Genomic DNA, 20,729 nt, shown 5'->3' on the forward strand with positions numbered 1-20,729 from the left:
CGACTACTAAAATGTAAGAGCATAAGAATACGTGTGATTTGATTCTGCACAATTGTGCTATGGGCTGCGCATTACTGGTATAGAAGTAAAAGCCATTTTAGAGCTAGTTTTAGAAATGATTTTTTATTATTAATTTCGAATTTAAATTCGAATTTTCGAACTTAGCTTAAAAAGTATACAAGTTTCAGAATATTGTAAATATTTTAAAATTAATAACAATTAAGAGTGTATTCACCAAATTATACTTGAAAATTTTAAATATTTTTAGGTAAACAAAATTTTCATTTTTTGGAAAAAAAATTTTTTCGATTGTTATTTTAATTTTTTTTTATTTTAAATTTTAAAATTTTTTTCTTTGTTTCTTCAATTTTTTCAAACTATTTTCAAATATTTTTTAAAACTAATAAAAAAATTATAAAATAAAAAAAAAGAAATTTAAAAAACAATTTCGAAAAAACAACTGGAAAAAAAATTTAAATTTTGTTTCCAAAAATATTTAAAATTTTTATTTTTAAGTATAATTTGGTGAAGCGTAAATAAGATTCGTCGCAGCCGAATATAGCTCTCTTACTTGTTTTTTTTAGAATTGTTATTTTAATTTTTTTTTTTAAATTTAAATTTTTTTTTTGTTTTTTCAATTTAAATTTTTTTTGTGAAAAAAAAAATTCGGGTTAAAAAATATTTATCCCGATTTTGACCCATTGTAGGTCTATCTTACTATGGTCTTATATTCGTCGTTGCAAATGTCTTTGAAATATCTATCGTTAGATATCCATATTGTCTTTATTAATGTCATAGTAATCCAGATATTGGTCAAAAATGGGTCAAAAATCGAGGTTGTCCTGGTTTTTTCCTCATATCTGATTTTGCTGATTTCGAAAGCATGTCTGACAGAATTATTGAAGATTTGGATCCCGAAGATATCTGGGGTCTTCAGAAAATTGATTTCAACAGACGGACAGACAGACGGACATGGCTTAATCGACTCCGCTATCTATAAGGAACCAGAATATACATATACAGTGGTGGCCAGGAATTTAAGACAAAAATTGTTTGCTAAATTCAACGTGATTGTCAATTATTTTTTCAAATATTTCCACAAATATGTATGCATGAGGACTGTTTTAACACACAAGTGTGTTTTATTCGACTGTGTCAATTCATACATATTCACAACGAACACATACAATTTTTCTAAAACTTGACCAAAAAATTTTTTTTTTAAATAAACATATTTTCTCACATTTATATCATTATATTTTTATTATTATAAAATATTCGGACCAAATTTCGTATTTTTAGTTCCATTAGTTTCGCTCATATCATGTTATTAACAGCGGATGTTCGCTGAGGTGGGTCAACGTATTTCCACATATCTTTGTCCATATATGTTTTACCGATTTGTCCAAACATTTTTCAGAAACTAGAAACATTAATAATAAATTTCATACCCTTAGAGGTCCTTTTATTTTGTCTCTATCGCACTTAAAATTCAGTTGATGAAAAAAATTCAAGTATTTGTCTTAAATTGGTGGCCACCACTGTATACTTTATAGAGTAGGAAATGAAAAATGTAGAAATTACAAACGGAATGACAAACTTATATATACCCTTCTCACGAAGGTGAAGGGTATAATAAAGCTTAAAATAAATTTTTCCAGAATACACATGATTTAGAGATTATTTTAAGAATTTTGAAAAATGTTCGAACATAAGTTCGAATTTAATTTCGAATTGTCATCAGATGTATGCATGATATAGACATTATTTTAACAAAATTATAAATGTTTCGAACAGAACTTTGAATTTTCGAATATATTATTGCATTGTTAACTGAATGCCTAATTTGAGCCTATTCGGTCTTACAAATTTTGACCTAAAAAAACATACAAACAAATAAACAATCAAACATTGCAAGTTAAATAAATGCTAGTAATAAAAGTATTTAAAATACAAAATTTTATAACATATTTCGTAACTCTTTTAAAATTAAGAAAAAATTACGTTTTACGTTTGCATACTAAGCAAAGTTTTGCCATAGCCGAATATAGCACTCTTACTTGTTTCAGTTAACTTGTAATAGCTTCAAATAATTTCCTTAACAGGAGCTCTGGGATTTCAAAAATTGTCACCATTAGAGTTATACATAAATTATAAACATAAATTAAGAGTAATGACAACGATAGTATAGAAGCAAGTTACTGACCTTAAAACAACTCACACTTTTCTTGTTATTACCGTACACAATTGTTTACCTCAAACTTTCAAAATTTATATTTTATTTATGTATTTTTTCTTGCATTTTTTTGGAACTATCCTGGATGTTTAGCTTAAACATCAACTCTATTAGTAGGAAATGTGCATTAATAACTCTCCTGCTTAATTCTTAAATTAAAATGTCATTGAACCTTATTTTACTTTATACAAAACTTGTATAAGTATGTGTGCAAAGCAAAATTATAACAAATATAATTTGCATTTGAAGCATAATTTTATATAAAATACACACACACACAGATACAGGCAAACACACACACACACATACATACATTAACAAATGGACGAAAGTACATTAAAGATTTTGAAATATCAATTTTGTTTGTTTGTGGTTGTTGTGTTGTATGCTCCTACTCTAATGTTAATGTGATGTGAGATGTGTTTGTTGTTTGTACTCTTTTGTATAAGTAGTTGAAGCTGTTGATGTTGTTGTTGTTATTGTTGGTATTTATGTCCTTGTATGGTTGGTTACTTTATCTTTGTTTAAGTAAAATTGCATTCCATTTCAATTTGTTTGTGTGTTTGTTAAATTTTGCAATTGGCAATTGTATGGCTTTAAATTTGTGTGACTATATCTCTGACCGACAGTCCGTCCGTCTCTCCAACCGCCTGTCTGTCCGTCTGTATATGTGTATTTGAATGCATTTGCAAATGCAAGCAAATAATTACTTGTATGCGTTTATGTGTGTTTGTATATATTGGAACAAGTTGGTTTTATGTACAATACATTATATAGTATGTGTGTATGTATGTACTTCCAATTGCTGTGTTATCCTTAATTATTATCCTTCCTTATAATTATATCTATTGGATAATTACTTTTTTTTCTCTCTTACGTCTTGCTTTGCCGTCAGTAATTGTTAAGACAAAAATACTGATTACACATTTTTGTTCATGCATGCAGATAGTCGAATTTTTATTATACATACCTAAAATTATGCAAATATTTTATTAAATATGTAAGTACTTAGGTATATACATATTTATGCTTAACATATACATTCTATGCATAGAGACATTTTAATAAGATTTTAATTAACACTATTATTTTATTGTTAATTTATAAATTTGTATGAGTATTATTGGTATTGCATGATTTAGATGTCTGTGGTTGGTAGAGACTTTATTTAAAATTGGATTTTATACACCTTGTATACAAAAGCTAGTATACTACTTAGAATTTTTCGATTATACAGGACGATTATAATCAAAGCCGGAATGGAACATAATATGATAAAATTATGGCGAAAAAATCTTGTAATTTATTTCAATACTAGCCATATTACGCGCTACTTCGTTAGCGTATATTTTGATATTAAAATAAAAGTATATCAATGTAAATTAAAAAATGTGTTACTTTTTTAGCATGAAACATCTTAACTTAACAAATTATTTGATTAGCAAATAACGGTTGTGCATAATTTTCAAAACATTTAATCGTTCTATTCCTTTTAATTTCTATATTAAAATTTGCTCGGTCCTTTATTATAGAAAATTCAAAAATTACCATTAAAATAAAGAAAAATTAACATAACCCCCAAAGTGGATTCCCACTCTCTCAGGTCCGTATAAGCTTTATTTCATGTTTTTATGTTCATTGGTGAAGAGAAAGTACCATTCGAATAAAGAAAAGGTAGAAAAAGTCTCCCCCTTGAATTCTCACCCACTTACGACCATTTCTCAAAAAGTACCAATCGAATATAGAAAATGTATCATAAAATTTCCGTCTTGGATTCTTATTAATTTCACATTTCTAGGACGATTATTAAAGAAAATTAAAAAAGTACCATTAGAAGACCGAAAAAGTACCTATAGGTCAGTTCTCACATATTGGTACCTAAATAGAATCCCCTATTCCTAACTCTAACTTCACTCAGATACATATCAGCTAACATTAATGTCGATAAGTTATTATAAAAAGTACCATTTCGAGAAAAGTATCAATTTCCCTTTTCTTCCTTGAACATCCTCAAGTGTGAAATTTAAAAATACTCCATTTTGCCAAAATTGTTTGTGTTACAGACATTTGTCAAACGATAAAAATCTGTGTTAATGTGCTCAAGAAAAATATGTTTTAAAAAAAGTACCAAACAGTTTACCCGGATTTGGCCCAATATACACCTTGGCACTCGAGTTCCAAATAACACCCTGTTAGTTAATTTTTGTATGAATGCAGGAACTAATCTTAAACATTTTATAAAAATTGGCTTAATAATTCGAAATTAAATGTATTTTTCCGTTTTTAACCCCCTTTTTGGTACCTTTTTTATCCCCATTCTGGTGGTAAAATTTTATTCAAATAAATTTTTGTACCGTGGTGGGATGTCATAATGAAATATTCATATGTCTATGTCAATTTATAAAAAATCTTATTTTATGAAAAAAAGTACCAAAAATAAACACAATTTTTATCCTTAACGGTTCGAATTTCCAAAAAGTACCAAATTCTTGGTTGTAAATTTTTGATATGTAAGTAAAGAATCTGATTTAAAATTTGTTTCTATGTTTATTGGTTTAAAAGAAACATAGGGTGCTAAAAAAGTACCAAAATACAGTTTTTAACCTTTTTATCCCCTAAAAGGTTCGAATTTCGAAAAAATACCGGACACATGTCTGCTTATTTTTCAAATGGAGTAACGTGTGATTTTAAGTTTTTTGGTTTGTTTATTAGTTTTGAAGATACAATGTTACCGAATTTACCCTTTTTACTCCCTAAACGTTAGATTTTCCAAAAATCCCTTCTCTTTTATATATATAGATTCTTCTTAGATACAATTGTCATAATATCCTTGGATACTTTCAAAAATACAATAGCTTCCATTGGCATTATAAGTAGAGGACGGATTTTCATGCATTTATTATTGGAAATTATGCGCTTAAAACTAAGCTTTAAACCAAAAGTAATTTATATAAAGCTGGCGTTTTTTACCTGGCATATATCGTTGTCGCTGATTAAAAAAACTCTGCTGCTCTTTTTTTTTAATAAATAACATAACATCTAATCAACATCAACTAATTTTCTCTTATTTCTTTGCAGATTTCCAGCCATGATAACTTATCGTTACGCATCTGTCACGCCTGCATAAGTTACTTAAACTCTTGGCAATCATTTAAGAATCGTTGTCTGGCCGCACAAGTCAAACAGCGTTCCTGGCTGGACGATAAATTATCTAACAAATCAATACAATCTGCCGAACAACATCATCAAACAGCAGATAATCATTATGATGATCAACATCATCATCAGCAACAACACCACCACCAGCAGCATCAACAACAACAGCAAGAAGAACAGTCATTGGCTTCTTCCATATTGGAGGGAATTTCAACGTTAAAAAAACGCAAATCTTTAACAGTCTATGTGAGTCCTAAATCGCAACAAACTAAACAACAACCCGAAAAATTATTACAAAAACAGCAACTTAACATTGTTATGCCGTTAACAAAACGTCACTATACCAAACATAAATACAATACGTCGTCACAGCGACAAACGCAAAGTCAAACAACGCATACAGTATCAAGTACTACTACGACTACGACAACAACACAACATGTACAAGCGTCTTCGTCCTCGTCATCCTCTACTAAGACCAAACAAAAGTCCGACAAGCAACAAATGCCCGCTAACACTTCTACTAATCCCATACAACAGTCATTTGTTAAGCCAGCAGTTCCTAGTGTAACTGCTCCGGTAACGACATGTACGATTACAGCGCCTACTGTGACAACTACCGCCACGGCTACTACTTGTCTGAATACAACGACCAGCACAACACTAACAACTACAGCAATGGTGGCTGGAAGCAGCAGTAATACCGCAACCACAACTGCATCTGCTGCTGTTGTTGTTAGTTCGATGGTTAGTGCTGGTTCTAGTGATGAATGTTTGATAGAAGGATCCACTGCATCCTCTTCGTCAGCCGCTTGTACAAGTGCTGTGCAACAATTGCGTTTGTTTAGACGATACTCCTATAATGTAAATGTATCGTATACAGCGTACCTTTGACATTTGAAATTCAATTTTTATACATATGTATTTTATATTATTGTATTTCCTTTCAACAACAACCTACCTACCTCATATTTTCGGTCAGATTTTATTTCAATTTAATGTACGAAAACATTTTTGGCTTAACGTTTGGTATGAATTAAAATTCAAAATTTTTGAAATGAAATCTACTTTTTAGAAATTTTGTCGATAACTTACTTAATTTATTACATGTAATGATTTAAGTAAGAAGTGAAAATAGATATCTATGTAGAGGCATTTTTTATATTTAAAGATTTATCGAAAGAATCATCAATTACAAGTAGATAGATCAGTGCAGCAAATTTAATTTATAAATCTGAATGAAAATCGTTTTTGAAAACGAAAAAGGAAGTGATGTGAATTTTGATATTTTTGTATCACATTTAGGGTTTCATTATAATTATAAATAAACAACAAAATAATGGTTTTCCACAATTAAAATTTTCTCTATTTAGATTCTTTCTTTGAGTACTCTATTTACAATGTATAGAATAAAGAAGCGGTTTGAAACTTATCTCGAATATAGTTAAATATGGAAGAGAAATTCAGATTAAGGTTCAAATGCTTCAGTAGTTTTAGAAACCAATTCTGATAAAAAATTTCGTTTGATATATAATATACATACATATGTAGACACCCTAACCACATTTCTAAATTTATTTCAATTGTAAGCTACATATTTGTCGATTAGAATTTAGCATGCTAGAAAAGAATAGATATTTCGTCTACCACGTTCTAAAATCACTTTGCAAAGGTTGTGGTTTGTAGAGCTAGAGAAAAAATACAATTTTCTATAGACAAGGAATGTGTTATATATTTGCCCCTTTTTCCAAACCACAACCATTCTGATATTTTCTTTTTTTTTTGTTTTCTATTGCCATTTTACTGAAACCAGCTGATTCATATCTGTACACTTTGTGTGTTTTAATAAAATCTGGTGATATGTTAAAAATACGAAGAAAGTATTATCAGTATTGTTTTCAATTATCAGTAGTATCAATGTTAAAATTTTTACCATAAAATGAATGACTTACAAAGTCAATTAACTTATTACAGATAAATAATATTTGCTTTTTCACTTAGTTACTAAGTTTATTTACTTAGTTTACAATTAATGTAATTCAGCTATTGAAGACGATATTTGTATATCTTATAATTTTAGCCGTTACCTGCAGTACAAATCAAAGACGAACCACTTGAGGCGGATGATGATTATAATGGAGCTAAACAACAGCAGCAACATGATGAATCCGATGAAATGGTAGTAGATCCTACCATGTTTTTAGAACGTAACGCCGACGAGGGTGACTTTATGGTAAGAAAAAAAATTTCTTAAAAAAAAATGCAAAAGAAATTCTTAATATTTATTAATTAATTTTTAAAGGAATCCACTTCTAATTACGACTATGAAGTGATAAGGCCCCCCGCCGACTTAAAGCCATTGCCAGCTAGTACCACCATACGTATGAGCACTAAAGAGGCTGCTTGCCGTGCCTGCAATTTGAAATTTTCCACACGCGCCAATGCTAGACGCCATGAAAAGAATCTACATCCCAATCTCTTTGTGACGCTAGAGGAAAACGATCAGTCAATTAATAAACAAACCGCCGCTTTAAATGCCTCCTTAGAATTGCAGCGTGCTGTAGCAGCTGCTGTGGCCGCCGATGCTTGTAAATTGTCCAGTGGTGCTGTTATAACACCCCAAAAATATCGCCAAGAGGTTGTTAATGCTTTTAATAACAGCGAATTTGGCTTTGATTATGATAATCCCGAAAAGTATCGTGAACTCTTGACCGATGAGAAAATTGTTTTCCTACAACAGAACGACGAATTCCTGCGACAATATCAAAATATGACCTGTCGTTGTTGTAACAAATACTATTCAACTTATAAGAATTTCATGGCTCATATGCGTAAAAAGTACCTAACTCTGCCCAGAAATTGTTGTTTCAATTGCCTGAAACTAAACGATTCGAAAGCATTGTTTATATCACATTTGAAAAAACGCAACTGTATAAATCTACACAAAGTGCTGCAGAATCTAATGTCAAGGAATGCCAACTTTGCGGCTGCTGTTTCTGCCACTGTGGCGGCGGCTCCCGAAAAAGTTCGCGCCAAAGAGTTGTTGGTCAATAAAATGTACGAGTGTAAACTTTGTCCTAAAACGTTCCGCCTTAAATTGGAATTTCGTTCGCATGTCTACGAAGAACATGCCGATGTGCAACGTAAAGATGTTAGCAATAATCAGTGTTGTTATTGTGCCGTCGATATTGACGATCCAGCCGATCGTAAACGTCACTACAACAATATGGATTGTATTGTTACATTGCGCTGTGTCACTTGCGATACAAAACATGAAACTCAACAAAAGTTTATGGAACATGTGCAGGAAAAGCATTTGGCCAATTTTGGTGAACAGTCAAAATTCTTATTAAGTGCTGATAATTCGCCAAGCAAAATTATGGGAGGTAAGTCAGCAAAGAAACGCAAAAGTCGACGACGCAAATAAGTTATACAAATATTTAAGCCTGTAATCGATGTCACTACGTTATCCTTAGTCCTAAATGTTGTGCTTATAAAGGTTTGCGTTTATTTTTTCTTGATGTAAAAAATTGGATCGTCTGCATACTAGCAAAGCAATCCCATACCATACAGCCTGCTTGGGTCTTTTCAGTTACAGTCTACTTAGTCGTATTATCATTTTTTAAATTTAATTTTTTTTTACGATATTGTTTGGGGGTGTCTGCAGATTGGTTGAGTTGCTTTTGCTAGTACGTGTCGATCCAATTTTTTTTATCAAAGAAAAATGGCACAAGCCTTTATATACATACCATAACATATTGGTTACAAAGTTGCAAAATTAGCAGGACAATTATTCCAAACAGAAGTCAGCTATTGTTTTAAACTCTAGACTTTGTACAATACATTAAGTTAAAATACAACTATTTACTACACAACAACAACAATATTAATTATGGCGTTTCTAAAACACTACAACCAAAGCTAATGTAAACACTTTTGGTAAGTTTACAAGAAAATAAACATCTGATCTTCTTGCGGGAAAACATATTTTGTTTTGATTTTTTTTAATTGCTAATCCGTTTAACGTTAATGTAGATAAAAATACAGAAATTCATCAAAAAACGTGAATAAAATATGAACTAATGCAGAAATTTTTAAATTGCTAAATTTAATTTAACAAATTTCTTAAATAACGATTTCTTTCAGTGATTTATTGCAAAAGTGAATATAAAGACATTAATGATAGCTGATTTTGAATACATTTTTTGTTGGGAGTTTTTTTTTCCTAACTTTAAATTCTATTTATTAATTGAACTATTCAAATTTCAAACACTCAACAATTTAAAAATCATCTGTTTTAATAGTTTACAATTGCTTCACAATTTGTATAGAAAAAAAGTCTTGCTGGGAGCATTAACGTTTCCCAGAATTGTTCCTTTTATGTCAAAAAGAACGGATTCTTATAGATAACGAAGTCAATATAGCCATGTCCGTCTATATGTTAAAATAAACTATCCGAAGCCACCAAATAACTTACATACATGACTGATACTTCAATATATCCTCAATAGTTTAACTTAGATTGCCATTTAAAACCGAGAAAATCGATCCACAAATGGCTAAGCAAAAAACCGCGATTTACAAATTTTTTTCACCAACATTTTCAATAACCATTTTTTTTTTGCAATCAAATTTTATTTACCAAAATTTTTTTCACCAAGCAGTTTCTTATCAAAATGTAATCAGATTAGTTAATCTGTTTATAGATTGTGTTGAGAAAATAAATTGGAAAAAATCGGAAAAATAGAATTAAATCTTCCTGAGCTGTGGAATGATCTATTTTTTATATTTTCCTACTCAATATGGTTATCTAATGATATTTCTATTCAAAGACCTTCCCAAAGACATATATAACACCATAGAATATTTATGGATCACCATCTCGAACTCGTTCAACAATACTGTATTAACTCTTTCAACCACGTTTAATTTGTATAAGTTTATAATGAAAGCAATTGCATTTTCACTTTAATCAACGTTTTGTAATTGAAGAAAAAATAAAAATACAGCTAAAGGTTTTCACGGAATGGGGTGGTTAGTTTATTAACCACCATGGCGGTTGGCATAAAAATGTAAGCTAATCATTTTGACTAAATTTTCTGATCAAACAAAACAAATAGGAGGGAAATTCTTCAATTCTACTATATCATTTGCTATACCCTCACCTCCTGTGTAATCACTCGGCTCTACCAATCGAAAATTTGTTTCACATTTTGGTTCCACCGTAGCAATTTGAGTAGATAAGTCACTAACATAAGTATGAGCCAAATTTAATAGTTTTGACTGGAGCCCCGAAGGTTACTTTCATCATCCGAAGGTATACCTTCCAACAACACGCCGAATCCTTACAAAATAACATAAAATTATGTAGAGAAACACATTATATAAAACCTATTTCAGTCACAGTGGTTAGTAATCAAACGTGTTATAACCCGTCTCTTATGGATTTGATTAGAGCGGCACCCTCATAACTTATGAACAGTTACTCTTTTGTCTACGGGATATACAAGGATATTTTTGACTCGATTCCATCACTTGGTGAATGTGGCACTAGTGACAAGATTAAGATTATTATTGAGTCATCTTTTAACAGGAACAGAGGTATGTCGAAGGAGGTCCTTGGAGCTCACTATCGTTCGTCGGTTGATTTCTATAAAATGAGGAATTTTACTTTGGTTGCAACTGACTCCTCGATAACGAACAATGGCACTGGATGTGCATTTTTTAATCTTCTCACTGGACGTTTATTTTTGTACAGTACCGTGAGAGACTTTCATCACTGTCTGGAGAATTAATTGCCATTAAAAGGGCTGTTGATATAGCCATTGAGGATAATAACTCGCATCTTGTTATTTACACTGATAGTAGAAATGCATGTATTTTGTTGGGACGTGCTAGTTCGAGGAACTTTATAGTATGGGATATTGTTAATTCTATAGTTGATTCTCATATATCCTTGAGGTACATATAGTATTGGTTCCTGCCCATGTTGGAGTTTGGTTCAATGAGAGGGTAGATTACCTGGCCAAACAGGCCGTTTCTCTTGGCGCTCCCTTAGAGGTAAGACTTCCATATGGGGATGTACTTGTGAGGATAAGAAATTCTCTTAATCAGGAGTGGCTGGATTTCTACAGGACCAGATCTCAAGTGTCTGGACGTTTCTTCTCTCTTTTCAATGAAATACCTGTAAGACCTTGGCACAGGGGTGTTGTTTGACATCAAGATTATTAATAGGCTCTTATGTGGCCACTGTTATATTGGCGTTTACCTTCACATGATACGTAAGAGATCGTCTGATGTTTGTGATTTTTGTAACATGATCGACAATTCTGAACATCTTATCTTTCACTGTTCTGAATTCAATGATATTAGAATTAAACACCAATTTTTGGTAAATTTACTAATCTTTTTGACTTATTAAATTCTCATTACATCGGTATATACTCTCAGTTAATTGTTTTCATTAAGGAAGCTAACATACGAGATCGTTTTTAAGTTTTAGGAAATAATCAACCGTTAGTCACTAACAGTGTTATACTAGAGGAAGTAGGCATTTTTCAATGTCCAACGTTTTCCCCAGTGCTTTTTTTTTCGTGTGGAATACCCTGGCTTTTGCGTATTGCTTTGCCATCAGCTCTTTTAATTAAAAAAAATAATTAAACCACTCTTTTTTTATCAAAGATTATAGTATAAAATATTACTTAGCACAAGGCAACCAAAGATTTACAATATTTTCAAATTAATATATCTTTTTGGAAAAAAAACAATACATTACACTATCTGCTGACAATAACGTTTTTTGTCTCTCCTGAACACTTACCCCCATATGCATAAACAATTTTTAAATTTATCAAAGGTTTATAAATCAAATTTTGTATGAAAATTTAGTTTTATAAACCTTTGATAAATTTGAAAATTCTTTATACATATGGGGGTTAAAATTTTTCGAGTTAATGTAGTATTGTCGAACGAGTGCGAAATATCAAGGGTTCATCAACAATTTTATTTCACAAAAAAAAATTTGGTTTTGTTCACCAAATTTTTATTACCAAACATTTTTTTTTGCCCGAAATTTATTTTGCCCAAAAATTTTTTTGTATTTTTTCTTTTCTTCGATATTGTTAATTAATATATTTAAGCATACATTTTTTCCTATTATCGGGCTTTCAAGGTCATTTGTATCTTATAAAATTATTATTTTTTAGGCAACTCCTAATATAATTTTGAAGTCCTACAAATTTTAAATAAAATTTTTGGCATTTCAGGAGCCTCATCCGCGGACGATTCCCGCAGCGGACACTTTAATGTCTCGCTCATTAATACCACACCCAAAACACAATATTTCTCACGGATGCCGCAGGCCTGTCCGATTTGTGGTCAACAATACAACAACTACAATAATGTTTTGCGACACATGGAGTCCAAACATCCTGATCAATTGCCACAAACCTATAAATGTGTAAAATGTGGACAAGGTTATCCCAGACTATCGAATTTACGAGAGCACATGGTAAGTGCTCATGGTGCGGATAAGGCACGTCATACCGGTTTCGAGTACATTGTTAATGCAGATGCGGTTAAGGCTGCAGCTGGCACAACAACATCAGCACCACAGAATCCCTATACAGGACGGTATGATTATGTGATGAAGGATTTAATGTCTATAACAAATGGTGGGACAGTTGGTAAGAGGAGGAGTTGTATGAAAAGAAATAAAAATTAATTATATGTTTTTGGTTTGTTTTTTTTTCTCTTTCCAAATTTCTTTTATTGCTTTAGTTGATGATGATTGTGAAAGTGAAAATGCTCCTAAGAAAATGCGCTTAGAAACGACTGTGTCGATTAACAACAACAATGTCACTGTCAGCAATACTAGTCCCCGAGAATGCTCCATCTGTAATGCGGTGTTTGCCAACAATATTGGTCTGTCCAATCATATGCGCTCACATCAAAGTGCCCAAAATAATAACTTTGGAGTTTCATCGTCAAAGGCGTCTGGTGGTGGTAACGCTGTACAGTCATCCTTAACTGGTCAGCAACAAATATTAAGAAAATCCCTGGAACAAGCTGCCGACAGACGTTTTCGACGTATGCGTTGCCGCATTTGTCAAAGGCGCTTCTCCTCCAAGAAATCTTATCGCTACCACATGCTCAATGACCATCAGATACGCAATGTACAATTTATTAAGTGTAAATTGTGTGATGCCGAATTCGCCTACGAAAAGGGTTTGAAAGTTCACATGTTTAAGATACACAATACACTGCTCAAGGATGATATGATTATTAAGCAATACGAATGTGAAATTTGTTCTATAGTTTATCGTACTGATGTTGAATTACAACATCATTTGGCCAATGTCCATAATAGGCAAGGTGGAAGCTCCAATGTAAATGAAGATGATGATGCCTACAATGCCGATGAGTCTATGGCTGCTGCCGCTGTGGATACTAGTTCTGCGGGTGCTGATATGTCGGGCATATCGACACCTGTTAGTGGTGTGGGTTTGGGAGATACTCAGGCGGGACCCTTGTACTGGTATCAATGTAAATATTGTCCCTCCAACTTTAATACTAATAAAAAATTGGCCATACATATAAACTCGCACGATGAATTCGATTCTAATGATTACTCTTGCAAGGATTGTGGCAATGTTTACAGTGGACGTAAAAGTTTATGGGTAGGTTTAGCTAATAAATTTAAACAACTTCGTAGTTATTTAATTTACTTTTTTCCTCTACTTAGGTACATCGCTATAAGAAACATCCTCAAATACCCGAACCCTCGGAATGTGTTATGTGCAAAAAGGTGTTCTTCGACACCCAGATGTTGGAACATCACATACCCTCCTGCAATCGCAAACCGATTACACAAGCAGCCAGTGAAACTGCTACCGCTGTATACAAACACAAAACCGGTGACGATGAGGATGACGAAGATGATGATCAATCTCGAGATGGCGACAATACTCTATCCAACACCATCAACGCTACCGTGGGCAGTGCCAGTAATTTGAAAATCAAATTACCGGAAGTGGCTTGCACAATTTGTGGCGCCCGTTTCACCGATCAGGAAATGTTCGCGAAACACATACAAATGCATGAAATGGAATTGTATACGGACAATCCGTTGGCGGCCATGTTTGATACTGGTCCCGCCGATCCAAATCAATTTTATATGGATCGTATTAACGATAATGGCGAGTATGCATGCGATTTGTGTGCAAAGACATTTACACAAATGACAGCACTTAAAGTGCATAGGAAATGGCATTTCAGAGGTGATAGCAAACAGGTGAGCTTTTGGACTTGTGCAGTGAGGCTTTGAAGTCAAAGAAAAAAATCGTAAAAATGAAACAGCGTCTAATGTCCACTACGTGTTTAAAAAAAGACCAACAAATATTTAGTAAAAAGGTTTGGCAAAAGACAGTCGAAATTTTAAAATTAAATTGATAAATTAATTATATTTTAATAATTATTGCTCAGCAATTTATAAGCAATGGGCACTTTTAGATAAGGCTAAATGAATATGAAATTACTAATTTTATATAATCTTTAAGATTGAAAATGAAAGTAATTTTTTATAAGGTTCTTTTTAAATAATGGGCCTTTTTAAAAAGTTAAATTTTTCATGTTGTAAAACAAATCAATACAACTTCCCTATCTAAAAGTTCCACTCATTTATTAGCTGGTTAAATAAATTCGAAATTAAAAACTAAAAAAAAATTAATCTACGAATATTCATCATATAAAATATTTAAATGGGACAATTTCTCAACATATATTTCTGGACATGTGTTTTGCCTCCACACCAGTCACAAAATTATAAAATAAATGCAATTATCTTCAATTGTCAAGAAATTTGTTTTCATATTTTAGTATTTTTCTTCTCTTCCCATCTTTTTGTTTTTGTTTTTTTATCAAATCACCAATAGAACGAAGCCGATCAACATATGTCGAGCAACAGCCACACCAATATTCAACACTCGCAACAACAGCAACAACTCAACAAAAACCAACATCAACAACAGCAGCAACATCATCAGCAGCAGCAGCCCAAATCCAAGATGCCGATCAACCATCAACATCTACTGGGATTACAAGCGGTGGGTCTAATGCCGCGTCAATTTGCCAATATGGGCGGCAGTCACAGATCCCAGAAACGTAAACGTGAACTTAAATGTCAATATTGTCCCTCGACCTTCATCAGCAACAACAATTTGCGACGACACTTGTACGAATTGCACAAAAACGAAATGGGTCATCTGCCCGAACCACCAAGAATCGATTGCGATGCATCAAATATGTGCAGAAGATGTAACGTTAAATTTGAGACGAAAGCAGAATGGATTGAGCATAAAGTGGCGGAGGCCAGGGTTATGAGACCCTATGGTCCATTCCAATGGGGCTGTGATTTGTGTGGTGCCTATGTGTCGCGCAAAGAGAAATTGATAAATCATTTGCACAACCACATGAAGGAACCAGTGATAGTGCCGGTCGAACATCCAGATTCCAATAGACAGCAACAAGAGCCCCAGCAAACACAGCAACAAACGGCAATGCAAGCTCAAAGTCCAAAACAACAGCTGTCAGCCGAGAACAACGATGTCATGCCTGGATTTAAAAAGATTAAAATACCTTCGTTGCCACCAAAACTCGAAGTAGATGAAGAAGAATCAAGGGATAGTGTTAAAGATCAATACGATGAAGACGACGAGGATGAAGATGAGGATGAGGGAGATGGTGAGGGGGAAGGTGAGGGTGAAGGCGAGGTTGAAGCTGATGCTGACAATAATGAACATGAAAATGATGTTGAGTTGAATAAACCGCAGCAGCAGCAGCAACAACGGCGACCTGTAGTAGAAGAATTCGATGAGGAAGACGAAGAAGAAGAAGAGGAGGAGGAACCAGTCGAAGGAGAAGAATTTGATGATTTGGCAGTGGGAGCCCAGCAGACGGTGGGCGGTGATGAAGATGTAGACGAGGATGATGATGACGAGGAAGAGGATGATGATGACGATGATGATAGCAGTGATGCCGATGATGAGGATCCTTCTACCAACGAAGACACCAATGAGGCCTCCAGTCTTAAAGGTAAACCCACAGAGATACCACAAGCCCGCACTTACAATGACAACCAGGTCGATATGAATGACGACGTGGAAGAAGATGATTCCGACGAATTCGATGACGATGAAGATGATAATTCCTCAACGGAAAATCGCAAGCCACCTTCGTCGTCAGTTGTTAGTAATGTTGTAGTCAAATCTCGTTATTCCTGTGACCTGTGTCAGGTGTATTTCGATACCCAGCAAGAACTGCAAAAGCATGTTAAAATGCATTTTCTTAATGGTCCGGGGTCGGTGACCTTAACGGAAATCAAGTCCTCCAAATCGTCATCGAACAAAAGTCGCAGCAGTAGTAGCGATGTTGTAGCCGTATAGTCATCATAGAGAATTTACTTATGTATAATTTCAAATTGAATTCAATTGTTTAGTTTATTTTAAAATGTGCCAGTAGTTTTATGCAGTTCTAATGCTTTTCCCTCTGTTAATCTATCTTGGAATACTTATCCAAGATTTATTTGAACTATGTATGATAACTTTTAAAATCTACTTCTCATAAGTATTTTAGTTTTTTTTTTATATTATGATTTTTGTTGATAATAATTTTTTCTTATACTTACTTACATCACACTGAATTGTTAATCATTTTATTTAAATTATTATGTTTAAACTTTTATTTCTTTTAATATTTCACTAATTACTAGTACAGTGTGGCAAATAACTATACCGGACACATAAAATATTCATGTAATTGAAAATCATCTGTGTAACCTTGAAACAATTGGTTTGAGCTCTTATAGTTTACTCACAAGAATTTCTTTTACTTGCATTTTGTATGTTACCAGTATAGATATAGCTACTTTGCACACTGTGCATTATTTCTTTTTTTTATATTTATTATTTTATGTTTAAATAATTAAATTCTTCTTAACTTCTTATTGTATATATATATATAGATAAGAAGAACTATATATACACACATGCATACATCTAGAGTAGTTATAGTATTAAATAAACTAATAATTAATTAAATGCTTTGTATGTATCAATTTTAAATCGTTACTATACTAAGCTTTCGATGATATGACTTCGAAAGAGAGAAGCATTCAAATACTATTATTATTCACAATAACATTCAATTTTTGAAAGAAAAAAACAAAAACAAAAATACAAAATACAAATTAGTTATTTAAGATTCCTTTTTATTTTAATTGCATTAACTGTAATGATTAAATTAATTTAAATATTAATGAATGAAAAAAAAATAAGCAACAACAAGAAATATATATATATATAATTAAATTTCACAATTTAAATAATAAAAGCAGAAAAATTAATAAATTAGAAAAATTAACAAAAATTACGTTTTATTTAGCAGAGTGTAGTTCATTTATCAGGGCATCATTTGCCCTATGTAAATAAATATTTAAAAGCCATCCAATATAGAAGCAAAATCTTTTCAGTAGCTTGCTTCTATATTGTATATGAGTAATTATACCCTACACCACCATAGTGGGGAGGGTATTATGCGTTTGTGCGGATGTTTGTAACGCCAAAAAATATTAGTCTAACACCCACCTTAAAGTATACCGATCGACTTAGAATCACTTTCTGAGTCGATTAAACGATGTCCGTCCGTCCGTCTGGTCGGCTGGCTGGCTGTTAATGTAAACCTTGTGCGCAGAGTACAGGTCGCAATTTTAAAGATATTTCGATCAAATTTGGTACATATTATTTTTTCGGCCCAAGGACCAAGCCTATTGAAACTGGCTGAAATCGGTCCATTATTTCACCTAGCCCCCATACAAATGTCCTTCCGAAATTGGACTTTATCGGTCATAAATGTTTAATTTCTAAATGTATCTCCACAAATTGCGCTTTAAATAAGTTTTATATATACAAAATTCATGTCACCAAATTTTGGTACGATCGGTCCATAATTAGTCATAGCTCCCATATAGACCCGCTTCCGAAAATCACTTTAACGTGCATAAATCGCTTAAAAATGTTGATATACTCACAAAATTCAACATAGTAAACTTTCATATAGTCACAAATCACACGACCTAATTTCATGGTGATCGGTCCATAATTGGTCATAGCCCCCATATAAGGTCCACTTCCGAAAATTACTCAAAAATATAAATTATTGAAATTAAGAAAAATGTTTTTGCTCTTTTACTTAGTGTAGGGTACTTTCTTATTTGTTTTTTATTCGAAATATTTATAACCCTCTTGTTAAACACAAGACGAGTAATGCCCGTAACTTCAACAAATAGATATCTACGGTGTACAATACCCAGCAGATAAATTTTCCTAAAAGGTAACTTGACATTGACTGCAAATCAATATCTAGGGGTAAAAATTACCAAGTATTTTTACTCAATAAGTAACTAAGCAATTTTTAAATTTTACGTGACACTTATTCTTCTTTCCCTAATTTGCGTCACATGAAGTCACTCGAGCTTTTACAAAATGTGGGCGTGGACAATTTTTCTTAAAGTAAAAAAATTTTATGGATTATTGCAAACATTTAAAACAAAATTTGCCAAACCGGTTCAGGCGTTCATCGTTTTTTTTCCTAAAATCTTAAATTGGATTACTACGAACATTAACATTAAAATAAATTAAAAAAGTGGGCGTGGTAAATTTTTCATTCCGTAACCTATTTTTAGTTATGACGAACATGACGAAACGGCATTTAATTTTTATTTATACATATAATGTTTATCGCAAATATAGCTGATATTTTAGAAACAAATTTCGACCCTCCGTATGCCCTCCATATCTAAAAAATACGAAAACAAGATCGAGCCAAATTAAAAACAAAATAAATAAACCTAAATATTTCTTGAACTAAAGTTATTGAAAAATCGATGGCACAATATCGACAAAATTTTCGTCTACGAAGCTGAAGAACTGTAAATCAAATAGAAAACACCTCAGCTTCAAACCTTGTGAAATTTCGTACCAATAGTTCCCGACATACCGAATTATTTCCAAACAAAATCGTTTCTAAACCAATGTAAATTGGGGTTTTAGTAGAAATACGCTAAATGCGAAATTACGACATAAAATGGGTTAAATTTGTAAAGGACCCTATAAAAAATTAATAATATCTTCAAGAAATTAATAAAAATATTATACATTTGTAAAAATTGTTTCCAGGGTGGGGTTTTGTTTAAAAATTTATAAAATTCAAAATATGAATTGATGATTAACACTATTTTTTGTATTTCATATTTCACAAACGGCCCTCCAAACCTTTAAATATTTTCTGGATTATTAATCTATTTAAAAATCTCTTTCATTTCAAGTTTCATATCTAAGTTGTATTCCAACTATATTCAAAATTAAGTTTTTTAGGTTAGTCCTTATTACTTTGAAAACTTACATTTTTCAATGAATGCACAGACTAGGCATTCCAACGAACTATTGTATTTTTAGTAAATAATTTTAAATCCATTGAAAGGGTCCTGAAATATTCAGAAAGCAACTTCACATTTTATATACAGCCCAATTATGAAAAAAAAAATTCCGCGTGAGTTTGTTCCCCGGGAGTTTTTTCCCATTGAATTTGAATAGGAAAAAGGAGAAAAGTGCCCGGGGAATTTTTATTCATAATTGGGCTGATAATTTTCTGCTTATTGAAATAGTACCAAAAATGTTTATCTTCACATACAAATTAAATATTTTTTCAAAGTTTTTTTTACAGAGTTAATAGTTGTGTTCCCGTTCTTGATAATTTGTACAAATTATCACTGGAAGTTATGGGATTCCGTTCGTTTACTATTAAAAACTTGTAACGAGAGAGCAAGAGAGTGTTAAAAGTGACAGTTCGTAGATAGAGAACATGATATTTTTTATTGGACATTTTTTGTTCAGTAAAAAATATCAACATAAAAATATGTTTAAAACATATGGTTGCAAATATAATAAAAACTAAAAAGTTTAAAATTAATACAATTTACATGTTTGCAATGAATTGATTTATAATAAAATACAACTTATTTTTACAAATTGTTGTTCGCGTACTTTTTTTTTGCAATTTTTCAGATTGAGAGTAATTTATTTTTACTCTCTAAAATAAAGTTACTGGATATTTTTTACTGGAAAGTACGCGAACACACCTAATGTGAATACGTATAAAATGTTCTCTTATATGATTTTCTTGAATAATGAGACTGCTTAATATCGTTCCTCTATTAATCGTATATCTTGGTGAAATCTTTCATGTTGCTCCAACGTCTTTTCGTCATAGCCATTATGTGTTA

At 32.1% G+C, this 20,729-nt stretch overlaps 1 protein-coding gene across 1 annotated transcript in view; it reads left to right on the forward strand.

Annotated features, from left to right (window-relative positions):
- hang (hangover) overlaps nucleotides 1–17,815 on the forward strand; it is a 31,096-nt gene extending 13,281 nt beyond the window's left edge. Inside the window, exons 2-8 of the mRNA XM_065509675.1 lie at nucleotides 5,315–5,638; nucleotides 7,473–7,625; nucleotides 7,695–8,778; nucleotides 12,658–13,077; nucleotides 13,172–14,070; nucleotides 14,136–14,684; nucleotides 15,325–17,815. Coding sequence (XP_065365747.1) covers nucleotides 5,315–5,638; nucleotides 7,473–7,625; nucleotides 7,695–8,778; nucleotides 12,658–13,077; nucleotides 13,172–14,070; nucleotides 14,136–14,684; nucleotides 15,325–16,833 — 4,938 coding nt within the window. The 3' untranslated portion in view covers nucleotides 16,834–17,815. The remainder of the gene's footprint in view (nucleotides 1–5,314; nucleotides 5,639–7,472; nucleotides 7,626–7,694; nucleotides 8,779–12,657; nucleotides 13,078–13,171; nucleotides 14,071–14,135; nucleotides 14,685–15,324) is intronic.
- The last annotated feature ends 2,914 nt before the right edge of the window (nucleotides 17,816–20,729 follow it).

This window comes from Calliphora vicina, chromosome 4 (genome assembly GCF_958450345.1).
Source record: "Calliphora vicina chromosome 4, idCalVici1.1, whole genome shotgun sequence".
Taxonomy (NCBI): Eukaryota; Metazoa; Arthropoda; class Insecta; order Diptera; family Calliphoridae; genus Calliphora; species Calliphora vicina.